The following is a 23,364-nucleotide window of genomic DNA, read 5'->3' as shown; positions in this document are numbered from 1 at the left end:
TATTTAAAAAATCAATGGGTACATATTAATTTATATATCCAAAAATGTATGTGGCAACTGCAGATTGCCCCTTTAAAGGGCTGGCTTCCTGGACACAGCTGGACTAAAAAACATGACCAATGGGGATTTCCATTTAAATCATTTTTATTTCTAGGTCTAGGTTTAGGCTAATCTGTCTCTGGGAAACTGGCCCATAGTGTTATTAGTTAGATTGGACAGTAGATGACAGTAATCCCATCTCTATGACCACACTGCGTAATGTACACGATCTATTCTATGCGTTACAGTACAGTGTATTTCAGTTACTCACGTAGCCTACATCTGGGCGGAGGGAGCTAGAAAGTTCGCATTATTGAATTGCGATGTTCGGATTTATGCATCATTCGTTGTAAAAAAACCGACCAGCTGATCGGACAACTTGCACAGTGAGTTTTGTTTTGCTAAAAACACTTTACTGTTTAAATAATTATGTTGCCTAGATTTACTGAATTATTATGTTTTTTTTATAGAATTTCCGTTATTTGTAGGCCTATTTGCATAATAGTTATAGTTGCGTAATATTTTCGTTCACTCGTTAAAACTGTTGACCCATTTACTGTAAAAGTTACTTTAAATGTTATGTTCAACTTTAAACGAACTACATTTTTTAAGGATTAATGAAGCCTTCATAAACCCTTTATAAAGCCAATAGGCCTATAGATGCTTAAGAAACCATTCCTAAAGCGAAAGTCAGCAGAATAAATAATAACTAAGCCGTCATCCCGCCTATGTTGCAGTAAAAAGCTGAGGGACACAGCTGGAGAAATGTAGCCACTCTCTTTTTCATAGACAGAGCTATGTATGCAAGGACTGACTATCCATGATATCAACATTATACTTAAACAATAAGGCACGAGGGGATGTGGTATATGGCCAATATACCACGGCTAAGGGCTGTTTTTAAGCACAACGCAATGCAGAGTGCCTGGATAATGCAGAGTGCCCTGGTGTATTGGCCATATACCACAAACCCTGGGGTGCCTTATTGCTATTATAAACTGGTTATCAATGTAATTAGAGCAGTAAAAATAAGTGTTTTGTGATACCCGTGTCTGATATAGCACGGCTGTCAGCCAATCAGCATTCAGGGCTTGAACCACCCAGTTTATCATGTAGTTTTAATCATGTTTTGAGGCTATATAGTGTTTGTTTACATTTACTCTATTTACAAACATTGGAGTAAAACAGGCTTATATTTTGGGTTCTGATGGGGTATGACAGTTGAACTAAACTCATGAGGCATTCTATAAATTATATTCTTCAAGAATAAATGTGTACATATTGTAAAATCTATTGGTTGCTAAATCCGGAGAAATTACAGACCATGTAAAAAACTGTTGGTCACCAAATCCATAATGGGCTCCCGAGTGGCACAGCGGTCTAAGGCACTGCATCTCAGTGCTAGAGGCGTCACTACAGACCCTGGTTTGATTCCAGGCCGTATCACAACCGGCTGTGATTGGGAGTCCCATAGGGAGCGGCACACAATTGGCCAAGCGTCGTTTGGGTAGGCCATCATTGTAAATAAGAATTTGTTCTTAACTGACTTGCCTATTTGAATGAAGGTTACATAAAAAATACAAATCTGTCTAGAAGGATGAAGTAAAAACGGTTGGCTGGTATGCCCTCACCCGTCTGAGCGGTCGTCTGTGAATGCCCTCACCCAACAGATTGGTTTGGTTCTGTCCTCTATAGTGCTGTCCAGTTAGAACCTGATGTTGAAGCCCATCACAGTACTCTTGACAGTCACCACCATACACACACACGCAGACACAGCTGTTTCCATGTGAAGAGGTTTATATGGTTTTGGTCATCTGATTGACGTGGAATCTTATTGTTGTGGTTCTATAAGACAAAGATTTCCACACATGTAAACAGTATTAGTTAAGGGTTATAACTATGCAATATACCTATATGTACATAAATAAATGGAAATGGCATTACACTTACAACATGTCTATAAAGGGCTATAAACATAGCATCAATATAAACATAAACTTAAACATTCACCTCTTGGAGAGAGAGAGAAACCAATTACTTGGCACAACATTCAGACATTCCTGTTGCCGTCAACAATACAAAGTGTTCCGAAACATGCGTCTTCTCCCTTCAGATGACGATAACATTCTGACTTGAGTGGGTGGGTACGGTGTTCAGAGTCCAGATGCACATTTCCAAGCGCTCTGATTGGTTGGGAATGGCAGGGCTATGATGGGTGAGGGATAACAAAGGTAGGCTGAGCAGCCAAACCAACTGGACTGAAGGGAAACTGAAGGGACTGTGCGGTGAAGTTAGGTAGAGAGGAGAGGAGCAGGACAGCCTTTTTTGCACATATCCTTAATTTGTAAAAAGAAAATGTATGTAGTATCTGCTGATTGCCCCTTTAAGCACATTTCATACTTTATAATTAGTGGGAAAGGATCACATTTGCCAAAGCCCTGGATTTATATATAGGCCGAGACCTTTCATATCACACGTTATACAGTATTACTTTGTTTATAAATTATGTTGTGCTTATTAAGGCTTTATGAATACCATATAAGCAGAATTGTGCCGGAGGAGATGGTTGCCATTTTACAGGCTCCTAACCAATTGCGCTATTGTGTGTGTTTTTTTGCGTTATTTGTAACTTATTTTGTACATAATGTTTCTGCCACTGTCTTTTATGACCTCCGAAAAGAGCTTCTGGATATCAGGACAGCGATTACTCACCTCGTACTGGACGAAGATTTTTTTATTTAAGGAGTCGGACGCCAATGATTTACTTCAGACAACGGACAAGGCCCAAATCCACATCATTCGCATGAAGAAGAGACAGAGATATCGGTGACGTAGGTCGTGGTGCCTTGTAAGGATCAGACGGCAAGTGGGTAATCCGCCTCTACCATCAGTCCTATTAGCCAACGTGCAATCATAGGATAATAAAATGGATGAGCACCGATCAAGACTAACCTACCAAAGGGACATTAAAAACTGTAATATCTTATGTTTCACTGAGTTGTGGCTGAACGACAACATGGATAACATACAGCTGGCTGGGTTTTCCGTGCATCGGCAAGATAGAACAGCTTCCTCTGGTAAGACAAGGAGTGATGGTCTGTGTCAATATGTAAATAACAGCTGGTGCACGAAATCTAATATTAAGGAAGTCTTGAGGTTTTGCTCGCCTGAGGTAGAGTATCTCATGAAAATCTGTAGACCACAGTTTTTACCAAGAGAGTTTTAATCTATATTTTTTGTAGCTGTCTATTTAACACCACAAACTGATGCTGACATGAAGACCACACTCAACGAGCTGTATAAGGCCATAATAAAACAAGAAAATGCTCATCCAGAGACGGCACTCCTAGTGGCCAGGGACTTTAATGCAGGGAAACTTAAATCCGTTTTACCTCATTTCTACCTTTGTCCCGCATTATAGAACATTCCGGATTGATAACGTAACACTAACTTTAACTGTAATAGCAAAATAGTCGAAGGAACTTTATTTTTCTACACTTTATTTTGATATAAATGAGGGCAACCAGAGGGAAAAAAACTCTAGATCACCTTTACTCCACACACAAGGATGCGTACAAAGCGCTCCCTCGCCCTTCATTTGGCAAATCTGACCATAACTCTATCCTCTTGATTCCTGCTTACAAGCAAAAATGAAAGCAGGAAGTACCAGTGACTCGCTCAATACGGAAGTTGTCAGATGCTACAGGACTGTTTTGCTAGGACAGAATGAAATATGTTCAGGGATTCTTCCGATGGCATTGAGGAGTACACAACATCAGTCACTGGATTCATCAATAAGTGCATCGATGATGTCGTCCCAACAGTGACCGTATGTACATACCTCAACCAGAAGCCATGGATTACAGGCAACATCCGTACTGAGCTGCCGCTTTCAAGGAGCGGGACTCAAGGAGCGGGAACCCAGACGCTTATAAGAAATCCCGCTATGCCCTCTGACAAACCATCAAACAGGCAAAGCGTCAATACAGGACTAAGATTGACTACACCATCTCCGTCGCTCGTCGGATGTGGCAGGGCTTGCAAACTATTACGGACTACAAAGCGAAGCACAGCCGCGAGCTTCCCAGTGACACAAGCCTACCAGATGAGCTAAATGACTTCTATGCTTACTTCGAGGCAAGCAACGCTGAATCATGCATGAGAGCACCAGCTGTTCCGGACGACTGTGGGATCATGCTCTCGGGAGCCGATGTGACCTTTAAACAGGTCAACATTCACAAGGCCGCAGGGCCAGACAGATTACCAGGACGTGTACTCAGAGCATGCACTGACAAACTGGCAAGTGTCTTCACTGACATTTTCAACCTGTCCGTGACCGAGTCTGTAATACCAACATGTTTCAAGGAGACCACCATAGTCCCTGTGCCCAAGAACACAAAGGTAACCTGCCTAAATGACTACCGACCCGTAGCACTCACGTCTGTAGCCATGAAGTGCTTTGAAAGGCTGGTCATGGATCACATGAACACCATTATCCCAGAAACCCTAGACCCACTCCAATTTGCATACCACCCCAACAGATCCACAGATGACGCAATCTCTATTGCTCTCCACACTGCCCTTTCCCACCTGGACAAAAGGAACACCTATGTGAGAATCCTATTCATTGACTACAGCTCAGCGTTCAACACCATAGTGCCCTCAAAGCTCATCACTAAGCTAAGGACCCTGGGACTAAACACCTTCCTCTGCAACTGGATCCTGGACTTCCTGATGGGCTGCCCTCAGGTGGTAAGGGTAGGTAACAACACATCTGCCATGCTGATCCTCGTCACTGGGCCCCACAAGGGTGTGTGCTCAGTCCCCTCCTGTTCTCCCTGTTCACGCATGACTGCATGGCCAAGCACGACTCCAACACCATCATTAAGTTTGCCAACAACACAACAGTGGTGGTCCTGATCACCAACAACGATGAGACATCCTATAGGGAGGAGGTCAGAGACCTGGGAGTGTGGTGCCAGGATAACAACGTCTCCCTCAACGTGATTAAGACAAAGGAGATGGTTGTGGACTACAGGAAAAGGAGGGCTGAGCACACCCCCATTCCCATTGACGGGGCTGTAGTGGAGCAGGTTGAGAGCTTCAAGTTTCTTGGTGTTCACATCATGGTCCAAACACACCAAAAAAGTTGTGAAGAGGGCACAATAATGCCTATTCCCCCTCAGGAGAATGAAAATATCCTCAAAAGATTCTACAGCTGCACCATCGAGAGCATCCTGACTGGTTACATCACTGTCTGGTATGGCAACTGCTCGGCCTCCGACCGCAAGGCACTACAGAGGGTAGTGGGTACGGCGCAGTACATCACTGGGGCCAAGCTTCCTGCCATCCATGACCTCTATACCAGGTGGTGTCAGAGTAAGGCCCTACAAATTGCTAAAGACTCCAGCCACCCAAGTCATTGACTGTTCTCTCTGCTACCGCACGGCAAGCAGTACAGGAGCACCAACTCTAGGTCCAAAAGACTTCCTAACAGCTTACACCCCCAAGTCATAAGACTCCTGAACAGCTAATCAAATGGCTACCCAGACTATTTACATTTTTACGCTGCTGCTACTCTCTGTTTGTTATCTATGCATAGTCACTTTACCTCTACCTACATGTACAGTACCAGTCACAAGTTTGGACACACCTACTCATTCCAGGGTTTTTCTTTATTTTTACTATTTTCTACATTGCACAATAATAGTGCAGACATCAAAACTATGAAATAACACATATGGAATCATGTAGTAACCAAAAAAGTGTTAAACAATTCAAAATATATTTTATATTTGAGATTCTTCAAAGTAGCCACCCTTTGCCTTGATGACAGCTTTGCACACTCTTGGAATGTCTTTGTGAGACGCAGAGTAGGTGAACAGATGATCTTTACATGTGTGGTTCCCACCGTGAAGCATTAAGGAGGAGGTGTGATGGTGTTGGGGTGCTTTGCTGATGACACTGTCAGTGATTTATTTAGAATTCAAGGCACATTTAACCAGCATGGCTACCAGAGCATTCTGCAGCGATACACCATCCCATCTGGTTTGCGCTTAGTGGGGCTGTCATTTGTTTTTCAACAGGACAATGACCCAACACACCTCCAGGCTGTGTAAGGGCTATTTGACCAAGAAGGAAATGGGTGAAGTGCTGCATCAGATGACCTGGCCTCCACAATCACCTGACCTCAACCTAATTGAGATGGTTTGGGATGAGTTGGACCGCAGAGTGAAGGTAAAGCAGCCAACAAGTGCTCAGCATATGTGGGAACTCCTTCAAGACGGTTGGAAAAGCATTCCAGGTGAAGGTGGTTGAGAGAATGCCAAGAGTGTGCAAAGATGTCATCAAGGCAAGGGGTGGCTACTTTGAAGAATCTAAAATCTAAAATACATTTTGATTTGTTAAACACTTTTTTGGTTACTACATGATTCCATATGTGTTCTTTCATAGTTTTGATGTCTTCACTGTTATTCTACAATGTAGAAAATAGTACAAATAAAGAAAAACCCTTGAATGAATAGGTGTGTCCAAACTTTTGACTGGTACTGTATATATTACCTCAATTACCTCGACTAACCTGTGCCCCCGCACATTGACTCTGTACCAGTACAATCTGTATATAGCCTCACTACTGTTATTTTATAGTTGCTCTTTAATTATTTGTTATTTTTCTATTTTCTCAACAACAACAAAAAATTCTTCAACTGCATTGTTATTTTAGGGCTTGTAAGTAAGCATTTCAATGTAAGGTCTACACCTGTTGTATTCGGGCACATGTGACTAAAACAATTTGATTTGATTTGATGAAGCGTTTACACATTGTAGTTTGTTTAAAGTGGTACCAAAAGTTAAAAGCACTGGACTAATTGAAGTTACCGTGTCTTAAAATTATGTTATTTATAGAATATGATATCGCGGATACTCCATAGAGGTGATTTTCTAAACCTGGGGACGAACTTGATGCTGTGTTTTCTCTGTGGGATGACATCGGGAGATCCTACAACAGAAAGTGCATTTGGCTTGATGACAAAATATCCTTTGATTGATGGGTAAGTAAACAGAGGAAAGTTGTCTTAGTTATTCTGTTTTTCATAAAATAGAGACAAGTTTATCCTACAGTATCCCTTATTATTGGTTGATGATATATTTGTCTGTGCAGAGAAACATAGACATTTTTGCCATACCATATGCAGCCTAAAATATTAATAGCTCATGGATTTTCAACAGTAAACTTTTGGAACTACACCACCAAGTATCCAAAACAAGTGTGGTTCCAAATACAAATAATTACCATCCCATACTGAGTAATTCTCGCCCACACACACGTGGTACTGTATGGAGCTGTCGCTTTTGAAATTTGATATATAAAAATGTCTCTCTCCTGCTCCACCTTGAGTCCCTCGCCTCTATTACATCTGACTGCCTCATCCCTTTCTCTCCTAGACATAATGACCTAGCTTTGATGCTGAGGATTCTCCACGACAACAGACTGAGTCAGGTTGACCTGCACAACATCAGCAAAGTGGCCACGGACATCAACAGACTCACAACGGGACATGTCGGCGCTCAGGTAGGTTAATATATGGTTAATAGTAGCCTAAGTGTGTATGTGTGTGCATGTTTGTGTGTGTGTAAGTGTGTATGTGTGTCCGTGCATGTGCACACTGAGTTGTACTAAAGCCATAATACCCTTCTAACTCAAGTGTTGCTCTCTGACCCCCTGCTTTGTCTTTGTCCCCATCCCATGCTCTGATCAGGTGTTTGCAGCCTACGTGTTGTGTGGCGCCCAGGCGAAGGATGCTGTGAGGCTCACACTGGAACAGATAGACGTGATCAACCGTATGTGTACAGAGAACCCGGAACTGGAGCTAGTGACATCTACCAAAGGTACAATATACCAGGGGTAGGCAAGTAGATTCAGCTGCGGGATGATATTTTTCGGTGAGAATGGTCGTTGGCCCGTAACATAATTATAATAATTTGTACACTGCAAATTGACCACAAATAAGCACAATAAGAGATAGCATTTGAAAATAACAATAGTTTCATACTTTGATTACATGGAGACATGATCATGTTTCTTTTTTATTTGTGGGAATACTTAGGAACAGATTTCTTAACCTCTATGGGCACCTACGTAACAGCCACTGGCAGCCTGTGGCGCGATTTTCAAAACGTTAAAAATCCTATTACTTCAATTTCTCAAACATATGACTATTTTACAGCTATTTAAAGACAAGACTCTCGTTAATCTAACCACACTGTCCGATTTTACTAAATTACTCATGATAAACGTTCACAAAAAGCATAACAATTATTTTAAGAATTATAGATACAGACCTCCTCTATGCACTCGATATGTCCGATTTTAAAATAGCTTTTTGGTGAAAGCACATTTTGCAATATTCTAAGTACATAGCCCAGGCATCACGGGCTCGCTATTTAGACACCCGGCAAGTTTAGCACTCACCATAATCATATTTACTATTATAAAAGTTTGATTACCTTTTGTTGTCTTCGTCAGAATGCACACCCAGGACTGCTACTTCAATAACAAATGTTGGTTTGGTCCAAAATAATCCATCGTTATATCCGAATAGCGGCGTTTTGTTCGTGCGTTCCAGACACTATCCGAAATAGTAAAGAAGTGTCGCGCGCATGGCGCAATTCGTGACAATAAAATTCTAAATATTCCATTACCGTACTTCGAAGCATGTCAACCGCTGTTTAAAATCAATTTTTACGCCATTTTCGGCAAACAGAGGAAAAAATCCCAAAGGCGGGGGCGGTCGGGTCACGCGCATAAGCCCAGTGTCCCTTGATCGGCCACTTGAGAAAGGCGATAATGTGTTTCAGCCTGGGGCTGGAATGACGACATTCTGTTTTTTCCCGGGCTCTGAGCGCCTATGGACGACGTGGGAAGTGTCACGTTAGAGCAGAGATCCTTAGTAAATGATAGAGATGGAAAAGAAGTTCAAGAAATGGTCAGACAGGCCACTTCCTGTAAAGGAATCTCTCAGGTTTTGACCTGCCATTTGAGTTCTGTTATACTCATAGACACCATTCAAACAGTTTTAAAATTTAGGGTGTTTTCTATCCATATGTAATAAGTATATGCATATTCTAGTTACTGGGTAGGAGTGGTAACCAGATTAAATCGGGTATGTTTTTTATCCAGCCTTGTCAATACTGCCCCCTAGCCCTAACAGGTTTTAAGTTATTATATATTTCTTTCTGAATTCCTGGTGATTTTAGTATTTGTTCCCCCTAAAAAACTAAAAGTGTATGTGAATATGTGTGGTTTTGCGTGCGAATGTCAGTGTAGTGTGTGTAAGTGAGTGTGTGCTGTATATAGTGTATACGGTATATAGTCTAGCGAGTGTGTATAGAGTCAGTGCAAGATAGGGTCAATACAGATAGTCCGGGGTAACCATTTAATTAACTATTTAGCAGCCTTATGGGGGTAGAAGCTCTTCTGTAGCCTGTTGTTCTGAGAGCAGATGCTCCGGTACCGTTTGCAGGGCGGTGGTAGAGAAAACAGTCTATGGCTTGGGTGGCTAAAGTCTTTGGCAATTTCTTGGGCCTTCCTCTGACACTGCCTGATATAGAGGTCCTGGATGGCAGGCAGCTCGGGCCAAGTGATGTACTGGGCCGTCCGCACCACCCTCTGTGGCGCTTTGCCTTTGACATACCAAGTGATGATGCAGCCAGTCAAGATGCTCTCAATGGTGCAGCTGTAGAACTTTTTGAGAATCTGAGGGCACATGCCAAATCTTTTCAGCCTCCTGAGGGGGAAGAGGTGGGTGTGTGTGTGGACCATGTTAAGTCCGTGATGATGTGGATGCCAAGGAACTTGAAGCTCCCGACCTGCTCCACTACAGCCCCATCGAGGTGGATGGGGGTGTGCTCTCCCCCTTTTTCCTGTAGTCCACATTCAGTTCCTTACTGACATTGAGGGAGAGGCTGTTGTCTCTGATCTCCTCCCAGTAGGCTGTCTCATTTCCGTTGGTAATCAGGCCTACCACCGTCGCGTTGTCAGCAAACTTGATGATGGTTTTGGAGTTGTGCGTGGCCACGCAGTCGTGGGTGAACAGGGAGTACAGGAGGGGACTAATCACACACCCCTGAGGGGCCCCTGTGTTGAGGGTCAGCATGGCGGAGGTGTTGTTTCCTACCCTCACCACCTGGGGGGCGGCCTGTCAGGAAGTCCAGGATCCAGTTGCAGAGGGATGGGTTCAGTCCCAGGGTCCCGAGCTTTGTGATGAGCTTGGAGGGGACTATGGTGTTGAACGCTGAGCTGTAGTCTATGAATAGTATTCTCTCATAGTTATTTCCCCTCTTGTCCAAGTGGGAGAGAGCAGTGTGAAGTTTAATTGAGATTGCATCATCTGTTGGAGTGGGTCCAGGATGTCTGGGACGATGGTGTTGATGTGTGTCATGACCAGCCTTTCAATGCACTTCATAATTACAGACGCGAGTGCTACTGGACGATAGTCATTTAGGCAGGTTACCTTGGAGTTCTTAGGAACGGGAACAATGGTGGGCAGCTTCAAACATGTTGGACTCACAGACTGGGCAAGGAGACACTTGACAGCTGGTCTTCTGGCCCGTAATTTACGCTCTCTGAAGTAATTTGATGGGTTTTCCAAATTGATCTTTCCACCAATATATGGAAATGCGTGGGTGTCTAAGTGGGTTGATGCCTAGTAAAAACATATTTCTGCCCAATTTACAGTAGTATGATGATGATGATGATGATAATGATGTGTGTGTGTATCATGTGTGTGTATTCAACAGGACTAAATGACACTAACAAGATAGCGTGTCTGATCAGCATTGAGGGAGGTCATTCAATAGACAGCAGCCTGCCAACCCTGCGTATGTTTTACCAGCTGGGGGTTCGCTCCATGGCCCTCACACACACCTGCAACACACCTTGGTGAGCGCACGCACGCACGCACGCACACACACACGCACGCACGCACACACGCACGCACGCAAAAGGACAATATAGGAATAAGGTGGAATCCTACTAAACAGGCTCCGAAGCCCGCCGCATGTGGCAGGGGCTACAGTCCATTACGGATTACAAAGGAAGACCAACCGTGATCTGCCCAACGATGCCTTTCTACCAGACGAACTCAATGCATTTTATGTGCGCTTTGTCAGCAACAACATCGAGCCGGGTGTGAGGGCCGTCACCGACCCAGAGGACTGGGGGATCTCGCTCTCATTCTCAGAGCATGCGCAGAACAGCTGGCAGGCATATTCACAGTAGTTTTCAACCTCTCCTTGTCCCAGTCTGTAATCCCCACGTTTTAAGATGACCACAATCATTCCTGTACCTAAGAACTCTAAGGCTTCATGCCACAATGATTACCGCCTTGTAGCACTCACTTCTGTAATCATGAAGTGCTTTGAGAGACTGTTTATGGCACACATTATGTCTACCATCCCAGCCACCCTAGACCCACTCCAATTTGCATAACGCCCAAACAAATCCATAGACGACGCAATCTCTATTGCTCTTCACACTGCCCTCACCTACCTAGATAAGAGGAATACCTATGTGAGAATGCTGTTCATTGACTACAGCTCAGCGTTCAACACCATTATCCCCTCCAATCTCGCCACCAAGCATAGGACTCTGGGTCTGAAAACCTCCTTCTGCAACTGGATCCTGGATTTCCTGACGGGCCGAACCCAGTTGGCGAGGGTAGACAACATCAGCTTCTATCCCCAAGCGATACAACTAATAAATAGCTACACGGACTGAGTTTACCTTGTATCTTTATTTACCTTTTATTTCAATATTTACCCTCTCACAGATTTACATACTCACACACACTGTCACTCCAATACACACACAAACACTCACTCCATAATTTGCTCACTAACACATACATATATACTGACTCCACACATCTGCACACTCACTCACATGCAAGCTGCTGCTACTCTGTTTATCTTATATCCTGTTGCCTAGCTCCCTTACCCCTGTACATATCTACCTCCATCACTCCAGTATCCCTGCACATGGAAGTATGGTATTGGATATGACTTTTTAAGTATTTCTTGTACAGTATATAGTATGCTTACTTATTTACTTTATTGTGTATTTCATATTTCTTATTCTTATTTCTTGTGTTTTTTTGTTGTTGTAATACATGTTATTGATTATTGCATTGTTGGGTTTTGAGTTTGCAAAAAAGGCATTTCACTGTACGTGTGCATGTGATATTAAAACTTACAGACTTATTTGTTATATTTTGGTTTGACATCTTAGGTCCTTGCTACTGGGCTCTAACACAGTAGTTTTTTTATTGCTTCAGGGCTGAGTCCTCCTCAACAATTTATGATGTCTATCAAAGAGAAAATGACAGCCTAACAGACTTCGGTAAGGTAAGGTAAACCTTTAACACTAAGTCTGTGTTCAAGCCAATACTTGTAGCCTACGCTGGTCACTTCAGGCGTCATACTGGAGCGTAATGACATTTCGGCACACTTACGTCTTCAGGGACACCTGAAGTCAACAAGCTGGAGAGGTTACAACAAACTTTGCACAGTCAGTGCAGGTCGATCAGAAGCTCCGCCGGGGCAGTCCCTTCAGTCCTCTTATATACTGCTACACAGACGAGTTATATTTGCATGATTTACATGATTTATTATTCATCATTGGCTCCTGCATGTGATGGACCAATACCTCACGAGGCTTCCTCTCTCCAAGTTGAGACCTTGAAACTGAAATACCTGAAATAACTGAAACACCCAGAGCAATGTTCTGTTGATTTGATACACAAACATAACATTTTCCTTCACAGTCTCTAGGAGTTGTACACAAACATTCTTGATCCTTGACGATTTTTAGGGAGCTGTGTAAGACTGATGTGATCCTCAGTCGCAACTGAGCGTTTTACTGTTTGAAGTGTTTACTGTTTGTAGATAAGTGGCGCAAAGTGTTGTATATTTTTCACTGTCAGCAGATATGCACAATGATGTACATAGAGCACGTAATATATAATTACTGGGAAACTTCACAGCAAGTGGTAACATGCTTTTCCTGTTCTCTCTCTCTCTCTCTCTCTCTCTCTCTCTCTCTCTCTCTCTCTCTCTCTCTCTCTCTCTCTCTCTCTCTCCCTCTCTCTCTCTCTGTCTTTCTCTCTCTCTCTCTCCCTCTCTCTCTCTCTCTCTCTCTGTCTCTCTCAGGATGTGGTGAAGGAGATGAACAGATTGGGGATGATAGTAGACCTGTCCCATAGTTCCTGGGCCACAGCCAGGGCAGTACTGCAGATCTCTAAGGCTCCAGTTATTTTCAGCCACTCCTCAGCCCATGCCGTGTGTAACCACAGCCGCAATGTTCCTGATGACCTGCTCCACGAACTGGTGAGACCCCTGGCAAGAACTCTCTCTCTTTGTCTGTCTCTCTCTCTCTTTCTCTCTCTCTCTAACACTCCTCCATCCCTCCTCCCTTTCAACCACCATCGGCACGGTCACTCATTGTGGGTGGCCTGTGTTTACTCCTTATCAGGAGAGTCTTTTGGAATTATATTTTGATGATGTCTCCTTTCTGCAATGTTTCTTTAATCCACTTGTCCTTTATTTGCATTTCCTGTTTTACAGTGCCTTCAGAAAGTGTTCATACCCCTTGACTTATTCCACATTTTGTTGTGTTACAGCCTGAATTCAAATGGATTAAATATACAATACCAGTCAAAAGTTTGCACACACCTACTCATTCCAGGGTTTTTCTTTATTTGTACTATTTTCTACATTGTAGAATAATAGTGAATACATCAAAACTATGAAATAACACATATGGAATCATGTAGTAACCAAAAAAGTGTTAAACAAATCAAAATATATTTAATATTTGAGATTCTTCAAAGTAGCCAACCTTTGCCTTGATGACAGCTTTGCACACTCTTGGCATTCTCTCAATCAGCTTCATGAGGTAGTCACCTGTAATGCATTTAAATTAACTGGAGTGCCTTGTTAAAAGTACATTTCTCTAATTTCTTCCTTCTTAATGCGTTTGAGCAAATCAGTTGTGTTGTGACAAGGTAGGGGTTGTTTACAAAAGATAGGCCTATTTGGTAAAAGACAAAGTCCATATATGGCAAAAACAGCTCAAATAAGCAAAGAGAAACAACAGTCCATCATTCATTTAAGACATGAAGGTCAGTCAATACGGAAAATGTCAAGAACTTTGAAAGTTTCTTCAAGTGCAGTCGCAAAATCCATCAAGGGCTATGATGAAACTAGCTCTCATGAGGACCACCACAGGAAAGGAAGACCCAGAGTTACCTCTGCTGCAGAGGATAAGTTCATTAGACTTACCAGCCTCAGAAATTGCAGCCCAAATAAATGCTTCACAGAGTTCAAGTAACATTCACATCGCAACATCAACTGTTCAGAGGAGACTGCATGAATCAGGCCTTCATGGTGAAATTTCTGCAAAGAAACCACCGCTAAAGGACACCAATAAGAAGAAGACTTGCTTGGGCCAAGAAACACGATCAATGGACATTAGATCGGTGGAAATCTGTCCTTTGGTCTGATGAGTCCAAATTTGAGATTTTTGGTTCCAACCGCCGTGTCTTTGTGAGACGCAGAATAGGTGAACAGATGATCTCTACATGTGTGGTTCCCCCCGTGAAGCATGGAGGAGGAGGTGTGATGGTGTAGGGGTGCTTTGCTGGTGACACTGTCAGTGATTTATTTAGAATTCAACATTCTGCAGCGACGCTTCGTGGGACTATCATTTGTTTTTCAACAGGACAATGACCCAACACACCTCCTGGCTGTGTAAGGAGAGTGTTGGAATGCAGCATCAGATGACCTGGCCTCCAAACCAATTGAGATGGTATGGGATGAGTTGGACCGCAGAGTGAATGAAGGAAAAGCAGCCAACAAGTGTTCAGCATATGTGGGAACTCCTTCAAGACTGTTGGAAAAGCATTCCAGGTGAAGCTGGTTGAGAGAATGCCAAGAGTGTGCAAAGCTGTCATCAAGGCAAAGGGTGGATTTGTTTAACACTTTTTTGGTTACTACATGATTTTTTCATAGTTTTGAAGTCTTAACTATTATTCCACAATGTAGAAAATAGTAAAAATAAAGAAAAACCCTTGAATGAGTAGGTGTCCAAACTCTTGACTGGTACTGTATATTTTTTCCATCTACACACGATACCCCATAATGACAAAGTGAAAAACATGTTTTTAGAAATGTATGCTAATTTATTGAAACTGAAATCCAGCAATATCTAATTTACAAAAGTATTTACACCCCTGAATCAATACATTTTTGAATCACCTTTGGCAGCGATTACAGCTGCAAGTCTTTCTGGGTAAGAGCTTTGCACACCTGGATTGTAAAATATTTGCACATTATTATTTTTTAAATTCTTCAAACTCTGTCAAGTTGGTTGTTGATCATTGCTAGACAGCCCTTTTCAAGTCTTGCCATAGATTTTCAAGCCGATTTAAGTCAACACTGTAACCAGACTACTCAAGAACACTCAATGTCGTCTTGGTAAAAAACTCCAGTGTATATTTTGGCCTTGTGTTTTAGGTTATTGTCCTGCTGAAAGGTGAATTTGTCTCCCAATGTCTGTTGGAAAGCCGACTGAACCGAGTTTTCCTCTAGGACTTTGCCTGTGCTTAGCTCTATTCCGTTTCTTTTATTAAAAAAACTCCCTAGTCCTTGCCGATGACAAGCATACCCATAACATGATGCAGCTACCACCCTGCTTGAAAATATGAAGAGTGGTACTAAGTGATGTGTTATTTTGGATTTGCCCCAAACATAACACTTTGTATTCTTTGCCACATTTTTTGCTGTTTTACTTTAGTGCCTATTGAAAACAGGATGCATGTTTTAGAATATTTTTATTCTGTACATGCTTCCTTCTTTTCACTCTGTCACATAGGTTAGTATTGTGGAGTAACTACAATGTTGTTTATCCATCCTCAGTTTTCTCCTATCACAACCATTCAACCCTGTAACTGTTTTAAAGTGACCATTGGCCTTATGGTGAAATCCCTGAGTGGTTTCCTTCCTCTCCGGCAACTGAGTTAGGAAGGACGCTGTCTTGACTTCCGCCGAAGTCGGGTCCTCTCCTTGTTCGGGCGGCGCTCGGCGGTCGGTGTCGCCTGTCATGAATCCCGCTTCCTGAGTCTGTTTTCTGCCTGAGTTGCCTGTTTTCTGTCTTGGTGTCTGTTTCCTGAGGTTCCTGAACGCACCCTGTCTGGTTGCCGGGCGACGAAGCTAGGCGGGAGATCTCTCGATTACCCGCACCTGCATCTCATCAGCTATCTGCACACCTGGTCCTGATCATCACCTCTCCACTTCATAAGCTCTGACCTGACATCCATTCCCTGCCGGATCGTTAGCAATGAACTTAATTCTCCCGGAACATTCACCCCACCCCTGCCTGGTTGTCGGTGGCTTCTGTGACATCATTGGATCTGCCTATTCACTCTCACCAACTCACCTCCGATGCCCGCTCCGTCTCCTGGATTATTCTGTTTTCACATTTGAGTCTGTAAATAAATACTCACCTTCGTTCAACTCACCTTGTCCTGGTCTGCTTTTGGGTTCGCCTCCTCAAGTTTATTTTTTGTGAAGAAGAAGGAGGGAGGTCTGCGCCCGTGTATTGACTATCGAGGTCTAAACCAGATCACGGTGAGGTACAGTTACCTGCTGCCGCTCATCGCCACAGCGATTGAGTCAATGCACAGGGCGCGCTTCTTCACCAAATTAGATCTCAGGAGCACTTACAACCTGGTGCGTATCCGGGAGGGAGACGAGTGGAAGGCGGCGTTCAGTACGACCTCAGGGCATTATGAGTACCTCGTCATGCCGTACGGGTTGATGAATGCTCCATCAGTCTTCCAAGCCTTTGTAGAGAGGATTTTCAGGGACCTGCACGGGCAGGGTGTAGTGGTGTATATTGATAACATTCTGATATACTCTGCTACACGCGCCGAGCATGTGTCCCTGGTGCGCAGGGTGCTTGGTCGACTGTTGGAGCAGGACCTGCACCCTTTTCTCATCTAGACTGACCACCGCAATCTGGAGTACATCCGGGCAGCGAGGAGACTGAGCCCTCGCCAGGCAAGGTGGGCCATGTTTTTCACCCGTTTTGTTTATTCCCTTTCCTACAGACCAGGTTCCCAGAACGTGAAGGCAGACGCACTGTCCTGACTGTATGACACAGAGGAGCGGCCCATGCATCCCACTCCCATACTCCCGGCCTCCTGCCTGGTTGCGCCGGTTGTGTGGGAGCTGGATGTGGACATTGAGCAGGCGTTATGTGCAAAGCCCTCTCCCCTCCAGTGTCCCGCTGGGCATCTGTACATTCTGTCTGCTGTCCATGACCGGTTGATCTATTGGGCCCACACGTCACCCTCCTCTGGTCATCCTGGGATCGGTCGGACGGTGCGCTGTTTGGCTGGGAAGTGGTGGTGGCTTACCTGAGGGTTTATGTTTCCTCCTGCTTGATGTGCGCTCAGTGTAAGGCTCCTGCCCAGAGGGAAGCTACACCCCTTCCCCGTTCCACAGCGGCCTTGGTCGCACCTGTCGGTGGATTTTCTTACCGATCTCCCCCCCTCACAGGGAAACACCACGATCCTGGTCGTTGTGGATCGGTTCTCTAAGTCCTGCCATCTCCTTCCTCTGCCCGGGTCTACCTACGGCCCAACAGACTGCGGAGGCCTTGTTTACACACATCTTCCGGCACTATGGGGTGCCTGAGGATATAGTGTCTGAACGAGGTCCCCAGTTCACTTCGAGGGTCTGGAAGGCGTTCATGGAACGTCTGGGGGTCTCGATCAGCCTTACCTTGGGGTTTCATCCCGAGGGTAATGGGCAGGTGGAGAGAGTGAACCAGGATGTGGGCAGGTTTCTGCGGACGTATTGCCAGGATCGGCCGGGGGAGTGGGCAGCGTTCGTGCCCTGGGCCGAGATGGCTCAGAACTCGCTCCGCCACTCCTCCACTAACCTCTCCCCCTTCCAGTGCGTACTGGGGTACCAGCCGGTTCTGGCGCCTTGGCATCAGAGTCAGACCGAGGCTCCTGCGGTGGATGACTGGTTCAGGCGCGCGGAGGAGACATGGGACACCGCCCATGTTCACCTCCAGCGGGCCGTGCTGTGCCAGAAAGCCAGCACAGACCGTCACCGCAGTGAGGCCCCGATGTTCGCACCGGGGGACCGGGTCTGGCTCTCGACCCGAAACTTGCCCCTCCGCCTGCCCTGCCGGAAGCTGGGTCCGCGGTTTGTGGGGCCATTTAAAGTCCTGAGGAGAGTGAACGAGGTTTGTTATAGGTTACAGCTTCCCCCCGATTACCGTATTAAGCCCTCGTTCCATGTGTCTCTCCTCAGGCCGGTGGTGGTTGGCCCGCTCCAGGAGTCTGAGGTGCGGGAGGTTCCTTCGCCCCCTCTGGACATCAAGGGGGCCCCGGTGTACTCCGTTCGCTCTATCCTGGATTTGAGGCGTCGGGCGAGGGGCCTTCAGTACCTCGTGGAGTGGGAGGGGTACTGTCCGGAGGAGAGGTGCTGAGTTCCACCGTCTCCGTCCGGATCGCCCTGCGCCTCGCCCTCTGGGTCGTCCCCGAGGCCGGTGGCGGCGCGCTGCTAGAGCCGCGCATCAAGGGGGGTACTGTCACGACTTCCGCCGAAGTCGGGTCCTCTCCTTGTTCGGGCGGTGCTCGGCGGTCGGCGTCGCCGGTCTTCTAGCCATCGTTGATCCACTTTTCATTTTCCATTTGTTTTATCTTGTGTTTCCACACACCTGGTTTCAATTCCCTCATTTACTTGTTGTGTATTTAACCCTCTGTTCCCCCCATGTCTTTGTGTGGGATTGTTTATTGTAGTGCTTGTGCACGTTCCCCGTGAGTGCATGACGGGTTATTTTTGCCCTTCTTTGCGAGGCTTTGTGGTTGAATCTGTGTTCGAAATTCATCGCTCGACCGAGGGACCTTACAATTATCTGTATGTGTTGTACAGAGATTAAATAGTCCTTCAAAAATAATGCTAAACACAATTTTTGCAATCCGAGTGAGTCCATGCAACTCATAATGTGACTTATTAAGCACATTTTTACTACTGAAATGATTTAGGCTTGCCATAATAAAGGGGTTGAATACTTATTGACTCAAGACATTTCAGCTTGTAATTTTTTATTAATTTGTAAAAATGTCTAAAAACACAATTCCACTTTGACATTATGGGGTATTGTGTGTAGGCCAGTGAAACAAAATCTCAGTTTAATCCATTTTAAATTTGGGCTGTAACACAACAAAATGCTGAAACCGTCAAGGGGTGTGAATGAGTTCGGAAGGCACTGTATCTACATGGCTGGAAGGTCACTGGAAGTGTGGAATGTTTTTTTATGTTCTATTCTGGGTGTGTTGTTGTTTCAGAAGGAGAACAGAGGACTCATCATGGTTAATCTGCACAGTGGGTTTGTGGCTTGCCATGGCCGAGCCAATGTCTCCATTGTGGCTGGTGAGCAGTTGCCTTTGATTAGTGTTTATTGGCATCAAACAATTAAGCGCAAAATTGGCTGCCTTGTTATCAATCAAGACCTGTTTAGAAGGCCAGTATCAAGAATATCAATAACATGTGTACACATGATTTATCTTATCATTATCTTATCTTTTGATATTCCTCTTAATTTTTGCAGACCATTTTACCCACATTAGGAAGGTGGTTGGATCTGAGTCAATAGGAATAGGAGGGGACTTTGATGGAGCTTCTAAGTAAGACCTTTTACCTCAGAGTAACAGCAGCACATTCAGCGTTAGTTCATTAATACAGCCACATTATGCTCCAGCTTGAATGCTAGAAGAATTACTCACTTTTTTGTAAGCAGGCTGGTAACAGATAGCAGCTGCATTTTAAGTGTCCTGAGGGTTTGAGTAATACATAGCCTGTTATGTTCTACTGTCTGAAGGTTTCCTCTTGGATTAGAGGATGTGTCCAAGTATCCTGCTCTGATTCAGGAGCTGCTGAAGAGACACTGGACAGAGAACGAGTTGTCCGGGGTCCTCAGACACAACTTCCTACGTGTATTCAAGGAGGTTGAGAAAGTGAGTGCTAAAGGAACAAAAGCGCTGTGTTTTTGCCTGTTATAAAGGCTCAATGCTACAGTATGAGTAATGCAATCAAAGCCCATCACAAACACCTGCAGTAGTAACATCAAAGGAATGACAGGAATGAAAGGCATCTCTGTCTGGCACTGAATGTCCATCTGAGTACTTTGTGGTATGAAGGGAACTGGAAAAAGGGCCTTGTATAGTACATGGAAAATCCCACTTGTTTTTTCTTGTTCAGTGGAGTCACTGTCACAGCATCATAACACAGTGTAAACTTCTCTCTCTCTCTCCCTCCCTCCCCTCTATCCCTTCCCCAGGAGCGTGACAGGCAGAAAGCAAAAGGAACTCTCCCCAGTGAAGCTCAGATAGACTTGGCTGAGGTTCAGAACCCCTGCAGACTGGTACTCAGGCGACCTGACCACCAGACGACAAAGAAGGAACAGATGTACTCCAAGGGCCACAGTGAACAGGTGGTCCCCAGAAGTCTGGTCTGGACCATGGTTATACTAATCTCCTGCCTCTGTGTCCTGATGGACCATTAAGAGTTTAATATGGCCTCGATTCAATCAGATCCAGCTTTCACCTGCATTGACCGATATCTGCATAGTGGATGTTTTGGCAGTATTGGGGGTGTAGCTGTAGTGTGAGCTGACAAATAAGTGTGTGAATGCTCTTTTGTGTCACCAACCACTCCCTTCCTTATTATCCCTACGCATTAGATGTTCAAAACGACAAAAGAAAGTGCAGGCTCTATCGACAATAGATATTATGAAATGCATGTTTTCATTTTAATGTGGATGGGGGGATTTATCAGTCTATGTAGACAATAGACCATTACGCATTAGAGTGTTTGAACTTGTAATGTGGCTACATGAACTTCTAACACGGCTGCATGGGATTTGTCGATATAAATCGGTGTGGTTTCATTGCATCCAATGACAGTGTCCCCGATAATGTACCGTAAGGAGCAGCTCTAACGCAGTTCCACCTTCGACACTGCCAAAACAACTGGATGTCGGCTAGCAGGGATCTGATAAGAATTTAGCCCTTAGTGTTACTAAACTAGCAGTGCTTGACTTGCACAGGAGCCCACTGGAGCTGAGTACCGGCACCTCAAATTCTCTACTGCTTGAGCTCGTTTTACTCTTATAGAATATTAGCTCAAAAGTATAGTGGAGCTCCTGCACCTAAATATAAACAGTACTTGCACCCAAAATGAGTACCGGAACCTATTTAGTAGTACTACTAGTGTTGTATTACAATACACTATCCAATACAACCATGTTTCTCCGACAGTGACAAGCCTAGCTTTAACGTGTTTACTGTGTCACTTGCTTACATGTGATCTTCCCTACAAAGAACTTTACCAAATTTTTAGTTTTGGTCATTTTTACCTTGAAGGAGTTGTATATTTACACAATGCTCTGCACACACTTTATACTATATTACATTGAGTTCAATGTAACAATCACTTTTAACTCTTTTTACATATCTCATTCTAAAAATATCTGTGTTATGTTTGTTTAATGATACAATCAAGGCCACAAGGTCATACTGAGGCATTTACAAACTATCTTTATTTCTGAGGACACAGACCTTGATGTCCATCACACAAACTTGAGTTTCACAATGAAACTATTTCATAGAAAGTGACGATTTCATCTTAAAATTAACATGAATGTAACATTTACTCACAAGTGTGTACAGTGAAACAGTATGCAACATGTTAATATACTGTAATGCCTCCTACAGTCATCTCAGGAATGTTGTATTCTGTATTCATAGGTTATATTGTATTTATTTTGCCTTTCTCTTAAGTAAATAATGCTTTGAGGTTTCCGTTTTTCTACCATCTTATTTTATGAACACATTAATATATCTGAAGTCAAGATAGTTCAATTCTGGTTGAATAGGGAAATGAAACATGATTTTATTGCTAAGTTCAGAAAAATACTCTTCGCCTTTACAGCTCTTGCAGTCTACAGGAAAGAAAAGGAAATGTGTGCATATGCTACTCTGTTCAGGTGGCCCTGAAAGTAGTCTTCAAGCCTATAATAATGACTTTTGTACAGAAATAGCAGATTAAATGTAATGTATAATTGTCAATGATTTAAAACCTCTTCTCTTTCAACAATTACAAATCATAATCCAGTAAAATAATGTTTCAATACAATCTCTGGCATCCACATGTACAAGCACTCTCTGCGCCATCTGTTGAAATACCCCAACTAGCATTTCATTATCTACAATCCGAAAAATCTTATCCTCATCGGGAGAAGGTTGAGAAAATAAATAAGAAAAATAAATACAAAACTTATTATTCCACCAACCATAAAAAGGTTGTGAAAAAATAACTCAAATTGGCACTCTACACAGAGGCCTTCATACGGACCACCCAAGACTGCTATCTGGCAAGCTAATCCTTGATGAGGGAAAGCCCACCATCATTTCTTTTCTGCAAACAATACAAAAATACTGACTCAGTCGACATAGAAAATTCATGTTCGATGGATGTATGTGTAAAAGTAGCAGTTGTTAATGGTATCCTATTGCAGAAATAGGTTTGTGAATGACCCAAGCTTTAGTTGCCTTGGCAATAAGGGATTCATGAGGGAATTATAGCATGTCATCTTTAAAGGCTACTGTCCTCATGGAAGGCAATACATTCCGCAGAAATGCCAGGCAAATTATTATTGCTTTTTGTGGTCCTCAAATTCCACAATAAAAGTCCTCTTAATTCCATCATTAATTGGCACAGTTTGTATGTACTGTATGTTGAGGATCGGCTGGATGCTGCTGCCGGTGCTGCAGTGCCCCCAGTGGTCGGGGTGGAATGTCTCCTGTCGAGGCAGTGTCGTGACCTGTGACCCGAGTGGTTTCCGATAGGTCAGGAGTAGATAGTGATGACCTCTCGTCCTCCTCCTCTCACCAGCAGCACTCTCTCCAGACCTTCCGTCAGCACCTCCAGAAACTCCATATCTGGGCCAGAGTTAAGCACTGTTATAACCAGCAACTCTGCATCACTGGACCTGCGATTACATCTGCAAATATGTGTACGCAACAGATTTGATGTTCAGTTTAAAAGCCAGTAGTCTTTCATCTCGGGTCACATTGCCAAATCTTTCGTGTATGCTGGCTGGCCATCTACTCCTACTCATTCTTTCACCTTTTACACAACTCATGGTACACTCAACCCCAAATTACACTCCCCAAATTACACTCCCTA

The 23,364-nt window shown here is 43.9% G+C and overlaps 2 protein-coding genes across 2 annotated transcripts in view; one reads left to right on the top strand and one right to left on the bottom strand.

Annotated features, from left to right (window-relative positions):
- Nucleotides 1-114: 114 nt before the first annotated feature.
- LOC106562419 (dipeptidase 2) lies at nucleotides 115-21,977 on the top strand. The gene is made up of 11 exons (XM_014127297.3): nucleotides 115-425; nucleotides 6,946-7,091; nucleotides 7,486-7,612; nucleotides 7,800-7,929; nucleotides 10,840-10,981; nucleotides 12,375-12,444; nucleotides 13,249-13,425; nucleotides 19,464-19,548; nucleotides 19,727-19,802; nucleotides 19,997-20,132; nucleotides 20,456-21,977. The coding sequence occupies exons 2-11, from the start codon at nucleotides 6,949-6,951 to the stop codon at nucleotides 20,678-20,680; spliced, it is 1,311 nt and encodes a 436-aa protein (XP_013982772.1). The 5' UTR covers nucleotides 115-425; nucleotides 6,946-6,948; the 3' UTR covers nucleotides 20,681-21,977.
- LOC106562414 (solute carrier family 12 member 4-like) overlaps nucleotides 21,694-23,364 on the bottom strand; it is a 49,550-nt gene continuing 47,879 nt past the window's right edge. The window contains exon 24 of the mRNA XM_014127285.3: nucleotides 21,694-23,117. Coding sequence (XP_013982760.1) covers nucleotides 23,026-23,117 — 92 coding nt within the window. The 3' untranslated portion in view covers nucleotides 21,694-23,025. The remainder of the gene's footprint in view (nucleotides 23,118-23,364) is intronic.

This window comes from Salmo salar, chromosome 11 (genome assembly GCF_965601325.2).
Source record: "Salmo salar chromosome 11, fSalSal1, whole genome shotgun sequence".
Lineage (NCBI taxonomy): Eukaryota > Metazoa > Chordata > Actinopteri > Salmoniformes > Salmonidae > Salmo > Salmo salar.
Note: the sequence above shows the minus strand (reverse complement) of the source record. Positions and strands in the feature narration are given on the sequence as shown.